The following is a 10,702-nucleotide window of genomic DNA, read 5'->3' as shown; positions in this document are numbered from 1 at the left end:
AATATCTATCATTATCATTTTTTAATCTAATTGTAACATATCTTTTTTTATTTACTTTTTCTAGTTAAATTATACGCCTTTCGCGCGGCACAACGTCTACAATATTAGTGTGCCACACATTTATATTTATTATTTTAATTAAGTTATCTCGAAGTGACATAGTCATTGAACTTCACCGAAAGTGGAAATAAGGAGGGCTATGGTTAGAAAGAAAACTGAAAAGCTTTATGCTCCTACTGACCTCCAGATGATAAAATGAAAAAAGAATGAAATAAAATTTCATGTAAAAAGTAAATACTGATTTATTTAGGTTTATTGTATAAATCCATCATTACTGACACCTTAATTCAACAAAGAATGTTGACAAAAGCGTTAGCATATACTTATTTTGATGGAAATAAAATATAATTCATTTGAACACGTCCATTTTATATGGGACAAATAAAGACATTTTGTATAGCTTTTTACATGCTACCATGACTGACTCATAAATATGGAATCCCGACAAGTCATACTTTTAGTTACGGGTTTTTTTGTTTTGTTTTTGTTTTTTTTTACTGTAGGGGTTATTGTTATCGCTAAAGTGATTATTGTCAGAGTCATTAGAGCAAAGTCTTTGTAACACGATTCCACTGAGATATTTTACATTAAAGAACCGCTGATGTTTTTTCAAGGTTTTTGTATAACTTTGTACTAAATTACAGATTATTTCTCTCTCCGCTTCCAAGTGATGATCAATTTTACTGCTTTAATTGACACCAAATTGAAAAGCGTTACAAAGCTTTCCACAAAAATCAGCTTAAAAATAGCTTAAAAGGTAGATTATTAATTCAATTTCGAGTATATTTAAATATTATATATTGCATATTAATTTCATAAGTTTAGTAGACTTCAGTGGAGTTTTTGTGATATTCCAAGGAGTAGTTTTATATACATGTATACGTATTGCCACGATCTCATTGACAACCTCCATCATTGTAATGTAATGATTTTTAACAGATATACATATTGTTCAGTTATATGAATAATAAAGTCATTATAATGTATGATCAGAACTAACTTGGTACTCCAGGTACCAGATATACGACTATACTTAAACGAAAATTTAACATCGCGGTGGACAAAAAGGAAAAATCAGAAAATATCATGTACATGTACATTACGACAGTGGTTTATCCGGTTTATAATTCTTTGGCCTGTATGATTTCGAAAAAAAGTAACAGTAAACATTTGTAATAGCTACAATATTGTGGAATTTGAAACTTGTCCTCTACAAGGAGTATTGTTTTTAGGATGGTATAGCTGACCCTTTTTAACCTAGTTCTCTTTTACTCATTTTGATGTAAAATGAGTCATTAACAGTCTAGGTCATTGGTACAGTTCAGTTATTTTTAGATATGATCATTCCTCACTATAAATTGGGTAAGGTCACCCAGCTATAAATACTAGCTAGAAATATGTTTGATAGCGAAAAAAGAGATATAAATATGCAATTTTCTGCACGCAATGTAATTGGAGAGGTCATTAGTCCACTTTTTGTACGCTTAATTTATTTTGCATCTGAACCCCCACCATCAGTCATTTTGGCTGAGTTACAATGATATGGACATGGTAACCGAGCTGTTCTTTTGTTCTTTTGCAAAATATTTGGTATTCATAACAAAAACATGTACGAGTTTCATGACAAAGAGTTGCTTAAAATGCTCGGCGTAGAATGAATGATAACATTCGTAACTGAATGTAACTATTATATATATATCATTTTAATTGAACATCAGATTCTAAAGACTAACAAAACTTTGCTACATTGTTTGGATTGTATACACATATCTGAATCATTTATTTTTCGCAATCTTGACAGTGTAATGTATTTAAACAAATGGTATCAACTTTTGAAGTTGACATAAGTATGTCTAATCTTTTGTTTACTTTGCCACAGGAAATCAATGAAGTTTTAATAGTCCTTCAGCGTGCAAGTTTACGAGCACCAATATTTTATAGCCACGTCTGAAATATTTTGGTATTCAATATAATTTTATTCTTGATGAATTTTTAAGTTATATTAGTATGATGTTTGGTGAACTATAATAATGTCCATATACGCAGGAATTGAGAAAAGTCTTGGGTTTCACTCCAACCAGATGAGCTGGAAAGGCGCCATCAATCTTTTTAACTTACAGCCGAACACAAAATAAGATAACACAGCTTCGGAAGATGCTGTTAAAAGTTGACATAACGCATTTGAGTTTAACAAACATATCTTTGTTGTTGTATGCCCTACCCCCTTCCCCCAACACCTCATTTGCTTAACAGAATTCCTACAAGGATTATTGATATGAAGTATGTTATTTTCATCAATAGTCAATAGATATACTTGAAATTATTGACATTATTTGGTGAGGAAAAGAAAAAGTATATCTTTCTCATGTGTTATTCATACAACTTTCTTAGGCTTATAAATATTTAAACATGTCCCTTACTGGAAAAAATGTTACAAAGGAAAAGTGACTTTCATTTTTATCATTACCCCTGTCACGTGGTATCCATAAAGATTAGAGCTTAGATATTTAGATATACATCATAAAACATTATATCCTCAAAGATTAGAGCTTAGATATTTAGATATACATCATAAAACATTATATCCACAAAGATTAGAGCTTAGATATTTAGATATACATCATAAAACATTATATCCACAAAGATTAGAGCTTAGATATTTAGATATACATCATAAAACATTATATCCACAAAGATTAGAGCTTAGATATTCACTTTGAACTTGTCTTAAGGATCATATTAGTCAGGCCAATCAGACATTAATTTTGACTATAGCCATTTGTTGGGACAGTTGGTTAGTTTGTACGTACTACGGCCTGTTAACCTTGTTTTTACGATAACATGAGAAGCAATAAGTCCTGCTTCATTTTATTTGGTAGGGACATTGCCCATGGATAGTAGATAGCCTATAAGGATGTTTGAGGTTACTATGACACTTCATGTAAAATCCTTGTCTGATGAATAATTTAGTAGGGATAAGTCATGGTTTATATAACCTAGAAAGATCATTTCGCCTGATTAGTAGATGACATCTAATAATTTCGAGGTCATTGGGTCAAAAATCAGGGTCACAGTGACGCTAAATGTAAAATTATTGACCAGTCAATAACTTGTATAAATGGCACTTTTACAGGCAGGTGAAGTAGGGCCATACTTGTACAGTAGCACATGTCTAGTTAAATAGGACAAATCATATAAATGGTGTAATCTGATTTGTTATTTATCTCGTGGCAACGACTTAATAACTCGTGGCCACGAAATAGTATCTCGTTCCCAAGCTATCTCGTGGCCACGACTTAGTAACTCGTGGCCACGACAAAGTATCTCGTTCCCACGACTTAGCTATCTCGTGGCCACGACTCAGTAACTCGCGGTCACGACATAGTATCTCGTTCCCACGACTTAGTAACTCATGGCAACGACTTAATAACTCGTTGCCACGACTAAGTAACTCGTGGCCACGACATAGTATCTCGTGGCCACGACTTAACTATCTCGTTCCCACGACTTAATAACTCGTGACCACGACATAGTAACTCGTGGCCACGACATAGTATCTCGTGCGCACAAGATAAATAAAAACACACACATACCACCTTTGTGCCACCGTACGGAGCAGCTGATTGTATTTATGGCGACCAGTCGCCTTTCAGGGTATCGAGCTGATGGCGCGCAATCTGGCCGATTGACAAAGACATACACTGAGAGCTTAATACAGTTTATTTCCGCAATTTCGATTGTATTGTTCGCAATGCTCACGTGAAAACTGAAAAGACAAAACACAATCGAATTCTGAGACTTAAAATATCAAACATTTGGTTCGAAATGCAACAATACAATACTCCATAGAAAAATATAGTCAAAATATTATAAAATAGACAACAATTCTGCATAACAAACCTCTTTGCCACTATTTAGAACTTAAAAACTCTTCGAAGATCGTTTTCCCCCAAAACGTTTAACAATCGTTACAAATGCCGCAGAAAAGTCAAAGGGAGATAATCACGTCGGAATTAAATATGTTTCGCACTAAGCCGATTCGTACCACAACCAACGCGACGGCATCAACATGGCTCCCCAAAATTAGGATTATCTAATTTTAACAACAACAATAAAACATATACGGTATATAATTATATAACGCATTTAACTTACAAAACTTGTTCTGACGAATTTGATCGATTTAAACATTCGCATCTTAAAAATAAAATATCAATGTACATAGAAAGAAAAACAAATTATTCAATACAATGATATATAACTGGCTCCTCGACTGGGAATCACTCGGTCTCTCTCAAAAGAATCAGTTTATGAACAGGTCTTTCTAAGAAACTCATATCTCTTATTCGTTTGCCTTTGTTATCTAAGCCTGGTTCGCCTACTTGTACCTTGACCTTTCTTACTAGGTCATCATTACTTGGAAACACCTCAGAAACCATTCCTAATCGCCATTGACCTCTAGGGAGGTTTTCGTCCATTATCATAACGACATCACCAACGCAAAGATTTCGGCGAGCAGGAATCCATTTAGCCCTTTCCTGAAGGTTATGTAAGTATTCCCGTTTCCATCTAACCCAGAACTCATTTGCCAAATATTGGATTCTGCGCCAACGTTTTCTGGAAAACAAATCGCACCTTTTGAAATTTCCAGGAGGTGGCAGAATGATCTTGGATTTACAAGTAAGAAGGTGATTTGGCGTTAGGGGTTCAGCAGAAAGAGGATCATTCACATTCATAACAGTAATCGGACGACTATTAACAATGGCTGCCGCTTCGCACATGAAAGTGCGTAAAGCTTCGTCATCCAATTGTGACCCATTTTGTAACATTAAAGCGGATAAAATGTTGCGAACCGAGCGGATCTGGCGCTCCCAAATGCCACCCATGTGGCTAGCGGATGGAACGTTCATATTAAATTGAAAGTCACAGCCCTCATTTAGTAGAAAGTGACGTATCTGGTCAAAATTCATCTCACCAAAGGCGTCTTTGAGCTCGTGCTGTGCTCCTACAAAATTAGTACCACGGTCAGATCTTAGAACACGAACCGAACCACGAATTGACAAGAAACGACGAAGAGCATTTATAAAGGAGCTCGTATCTAAAGAACATGCTACCTCTACATGCACGGCTCTACAACAGAGACACGTAAACAAAACACCCCAACGTTTAAGTTCTTTTCTGCCTTCTTTAATGTAAAATGGTCCGAAGTAATCTACACCAGAATAGGTAAACGGAGTCGTTGGTTCGAGTCTATCAGAGGGTAAGTTGGCCATTTTTTGTACTTGCAATGAGCCTCTCAGTTTACGGCAAATCAAGCAGCGAGATATCAGGTAAGAAACTGCAGAGCTGCAACCAAGAAGCCAGAAACCATTTGCTCTGATTTCATTTATGGTCATTCCCCGACCTTGGTGTTTTACTCTCTCATGGAAATGTCTAAGAATCAGATCAGATACATGTCCCTTCCTGGGTAAGATAATGGGATGTTTCTCGCTAAGAGAAAACTGCGAATTAGCTAGACGACCGCCAACTCTAATGATACATTCCCCATCCATATAAGGGTCTAACTTGAAAATCGGAGAACCTTTTTGCAAAACATTAAAATGCTTTAAATTTGAATTTTTGTTCTGAGACTTGACAACTGCTGACAATAATTCGTGCTCATCGCTGAAAGCATCTTTCTGCACTAACTTTATGATTTCTCTTTCGGCTGATTGAACCTCGTTCACCTGAACTGGATGATAATTTTTTAAACGCAGCTCAACATCAAACTTACATGACACATTGGAACACCTCTTGATAGAACGTTTGACAAGCATTTCCTTAAACCTAAGGCAGACCGCAATTGCCTTCTTCGCACGAGTCCAATCAGAAAAATATCCTATTCGTTCAAGAATACTGGAATGAGCACATATGGCTAAAGAAGTATGAACAATAGATTTCTTAACTTCTGGATCATCAGGAGACAAGTTTCTGATCTCGGTATCATCATTAACAGAAGGTATGGAAGGCTCCCACAAGAATTTTGGACCAGTGAACCAAGAGGATTCTAACAATTCTTGAGCATACGCACCTCTAGATGCAATGTCGGCTGGATTGTCAGCACTTTTAACGAATTTCCACTGATTTGGTTCTGTATGGTTCCGAATCTCCTGTACTCTATTTGCGACAAAGATGTGAAATCTACGGGAGTCGTTGGAAATATAACCCAAGACAACATTACTGTCGGTCCAATACCACTGCTCAATATGATCCAAGTCTAATTCCAGCTGCAGCAAATTACCAACCTTTACTGAAACCACGGCTGCAGTAAGTTCTAGACGCGGAATTGTTGTTTGTTTTAAGGGATGAACTCTGGATTTGCCTAACAAAAGCGAACAATGAACATGATTTCTAGAGTCTATCAGTCTCAGGTATGAGCACTGGCCATAACCCTTAAAGCTTGCATCTGAGAAGTTATGCAATTCGGATCTCACGATAGAACCAAAGTCTGCAGGTTTTATACACCTTGGCACCTGCAAGGAATGCAACTGCAAGATGTCATGTCTCCATCTCTCCCACAGGGGCTTAAAATCATCAGATAAAGGACTATCCCAATCAGTGTTATTTCTACACATTTGCTGAAGAAGCTGTTTGCCTATCAAAATCACAGGAGCTAGAAAGCCAAGAGGGTCATAAACAGAACTCAATGTGGACAAAACACCACGACGGGAAAACGGATTGTCCTTTAGAGTGATACGGAACTGGAAGGTATCCGATTCCACACACCATTGTATACCAAGAGTACGCTCAACAGGCAAATCATCTCGCAGCAAATCGACATCTCTAAGGCAACTAGACCTATCATCAACAGGTATGTGATTAAGTACATCCTTTGAACTGGATTGAAACTTGTGCAAGTGTAAACCAGCTTTACTGCACATTTCTTTGCTCCGATTTATCAAACTAATAGCATCGTTCACGGAGGGCACGGACTTTAATCCGTCATCAACATAAAAGTCTCTCCTGATAAAACTTGCACAATCAGACCCAAACTCAGCTTCGTAATCAGAAGCAACCTGTTTAAGAGCAAAATTTGAACATCCAGGAGACGAAACCGCGCCAAAAAGGTGGACATTCATGTGATATGTTTCAACATCACCATTAAGATCTCCATCCTTCCACCACAAAAACCTCAAGAAATCCCGATGTTCTGGATTTACCCTGAATTGGTGGAACATTTGTTGGATGTCGCAAGTGAAGGCCACAACTTCCTTCCTAAATCTACAAAGAACTCCGATCAGATTACTTATTAAATCTGGACCCTGGAGTAAAAGACCATTAAGAGATTTATCCTTGAACTGAGCACTACAGTCAAAAACCACCCTGATCTTGTCAGGCTTCTGCGGATGGAACACACCATGGTGTGGAATATACCACACGTGGCCATCCTTACGGTCAATATCTTCCATTGGGACCCTCTCAGCATAACCCTTCTTGATCATGTCTTCAATAAATGCAGTATACTGGGTTTGGTATAAGTCATCCTTGGCAAGTCTTTTTCCCAACTGACCAAGACGATGAAGAGCTAAGGATCTATTATCGGGTAGAACAGGAACAAAATCTTTGAACGGTAACGGCATTTCATAATGACCATCTGTCATGTGAATACCTTCTTGCAACAAAGATATAAATTTTTGGTCTTCTCGAGACATAGAAATATCACAAGAACTGGAACATTCACTAAAATCTAGTTCCATCATTTTCGCAACCTCATGTGGGTTAACAAGTTCTTTAACGCTGTTTCGGAGAGACACTAGCATATGAGTAGGACCAGAAACCAAATTGTGGGGAACTTCACAGGAAACAACACGATGACTAACTCCAATTTCATCGTTACAACTGTGCACATTATCGGAACCCACTATACCTACGATACCCCAACCTAAATCTGTCCTCTGGGCATAAGGACCGTCGCCATCTGGGGCAATTATCTCTCTAGGAAGAAGAGCCCTAGAACAATCATATCCTATGAGGAGTCCTACTTCGCAGTTACTGACAGGCATTAACTTGTCTACAATAGGTGCCAAATGAGGCCACTTCTCCGCAATTTGAGGAGACGGAATGTGTGATCTATTGGCTGGCATAATGCTTCTGGTATACGCATTTGGGATATCCATACGTAAGTCGCTATCAAAGGGGCGCACAACCAAATTCTTAATTCTTTCACTGGAAACAATACGATTTTCAGAATGTAATGTGGAAAGAAGAAGTTTTACCTTTGTACCTGAAATACCAAGGTTTTGACAGGTGTGACTGAGAATAAATGTAGTGTCTGATTGAGTGTCTAAAAGCGCATACACTAGTCTTTCTTCTGTAGGATTGTCTTTCTGAGACACATATACTGGTACTATCATGGAGCATTTCAAACATGTACTGGTGCTCGTAGAGAAAGAGGTATTAGACAGGATTTTAACATCAGACGGTGGTTGATCTTTGGAACCATTTTTAGATATATCTGTAGGATTTTCCGATTTAGTAACATCACCATGCAAAGACGTTGGGTGAAATTTAGAGCATGTTTTACACTGTTTCCTCTGCCTACAAAATTTTGAAACATGGTTTGGCTTTAAACAAGCAAAGCATAACTTGTTGTCTTTAATATACGCCTTTCTGTCATTTAAAGATCTACTGACAAACTGCGAACACTGATCTAAATCATGTTTTCCCTTACAGATTTGACAACAGTTACTAGAAATACCTGAATTAGGAGGGACATATGGGGTTTTATGTTTAGTATCAGTGAAATTAGAATAACCTCTCACAGGTGGTCGCCGACTGTTTTCATACCTTGGACGTCTATCAGACTTATCTGACTCAGAGCTAGTTTGATCTGATTTAAGTGACTGAAGAGATGTTATTGGATCACAAGCTATTTTGGCTTCACAGACAATAAAATTCACAAATTCGGAAAAGGGAGGGAATGAACCCTTCTGATCCTTCCATTTTACTACTAACCGGTTCCAACGTGTGACAATCCACTCTGGTAACTTAAGCAACAACTTTCTGTTTTCTCTATCATCATTGAGACACCCAAGACTACCAATAGAGCGCATTGCAGTGTCACACTGCCGCAAGAAATCTGAAAATCGCCTAAGACCATGACCATCCCTCGCAGCTATTTTGGGCCATTTTTCAAGCCTTTCACGAAAGGCATTTGCCAAAATATAAGGATCGCCATATCTTTCATCCAACAAACTTCTAGCCTCATCATAAGAATCATCAGAAAAAGAAACCGCGTGCTTTATAATCCCTGTCCAATGTTTACCTTTATTCCCTAGATCACTTAAACTCTTGATTTAGAGTGTTTGACTTTTAAACATCGTCTGCGTTAAGTTATATCCTCTACATGGTAAAGATGTCAAGAAGGATAATTGTAAACATTGACCAGGATAGGCCTAATGAAGAAAACATTTACAATTATTTTTTTGTGAAATCGGAGTATCTATTTTAATGTTTAACACGATCACACATTTGTTATAGTTTTTAATTTTCCATGTATATAACAAAAAGTTGACGAAAGGTGAAACAAAAAAATAAAATAAATTAAAACTATGTAATTTTAACGTAAACAAGATTTGGGTGAGAGACCTGTGTATCGTAAACACATATTTAATGTCGTCATTAAATCTCAATAAATGCTAATATTTAATTAGGTACATACTATATTTTTAAAAAGGACCATTTCTTAAGTTTGTTCTAAACCTTATTTTGTATAATTGCAACTTGTTTTTCAATAGTAATTCTGAGTTATAGATATGAAAGGAAGTGACCAAAAAGGGGTAATTTTTGTCTACTTTTCTGTTGAAATTTCATTTGATTTGTTTGGTGTTTACAAATATTTTTTATATCTTTATTATTTATTTCTCTTTCCTTCTGTTTGATCCAACGTTTAATTGTAAAATGTATTCCAAAGCACAATTCATTAATAGACAGGAATCTTTTGGCCAAGCATTGAGTGGATTCAAAAACAATTAATATCATTCTATCATTATCATTTTTTTTAATCTAATTGTAATATATCTTTTTTATTTACTTTTTCTAGTAAAACTATACGCCTTTCGCGCGGCACAACGTCTACAATATTAGTGTGCCACACATTTATATTTATTATTTTAATTAAGTTATCTCGAAGTGACATAGTCATTGAACTTCACCGAAAGTGGAAATAAGGAGGGCTATGGTTAGAAAGAAAGCTGAAAAGCTTTATCTCCTACTGACCTCCAGATGATAAAATGAAAAAAAAATTAAATAAAATTGCATGTAAAAAGTAAATACTGATTTAGTTAGGTTTATTGTATAAATCCATCATTACTGACACCTTAATTCAAGAAAGAGTGTTGACAAAAGCGTTAATATATCGGGTTTTCTTTTCCATAATATACTACGTTACTAACACAGTAGCCAATATAAATAGCAGAAGACAATTCATTAACACGGTCACGTGTCACAACAGTGGTACGGAAAAATCCCGGTATCCGGTATGCCCGGGATCGTTTATCAATTTTCGTCATTGAGTAGGCCCTTATCATATTTCAAGCTAAAGGTTAAATCGATAATTGGTCATCATATATATGAAATAATTAATCAATTATGATTTTAATGC

At 36.3% G+C, this 10,702-nt stretch overlaps 1 protein-coding gene across 1 annotated transcript; it reads right to left on the bottom strand.

Moving 5' to 3' along the window:
* Window positions 1-3,762: 3,762 nt before the first annotated feature.
* On the bottom strand, window positions 3,763-9,316 carry LOC132731902 (uncharacterized). Its single transcript, XM_060718200.1, has 2 exons — window positions 3,961-9,316; window positions 3,763-3,826 (listed from the first exon to the last, which is right to left on the bottom strand). The coding sequence occupies exon 1, from the start codon at window positions 9,150-9,152 to the stop codon at window positions 4,341-4,343; it is 4,812 nt and encodes a 1,603-aa protein (XP_060574183.1). The 5' UTR covers window positions 9,153-9,316; the 3' UTR covers window positions 3,763-3,826; window positions 3,961-4,340.
* Window positions 9,317-10,702: the final 1,386 nt, after the last annotated feature.

The sequence above is a fragment of the Ruditapes philippinarum genome, unplaced genomic scaffold (assembly GCF_026571515.1).
Source record: "Ruditapes philippinarum isolate M1 unplaced genomic scaffold, ASM2657151v2 ctg481_1_1_1_1, whole genome shotgun sequence".
NCBI lineage: Eukaryota > Metazoa > Mollusca > Bivalvia > Venerida > Veneridae > Ruditapes > Ruditapes philippinarum.
Note: the sequence above shows the minus strand (reverse complement) of the source record. Positions and strands in the feature narration are given on the sequence as shown.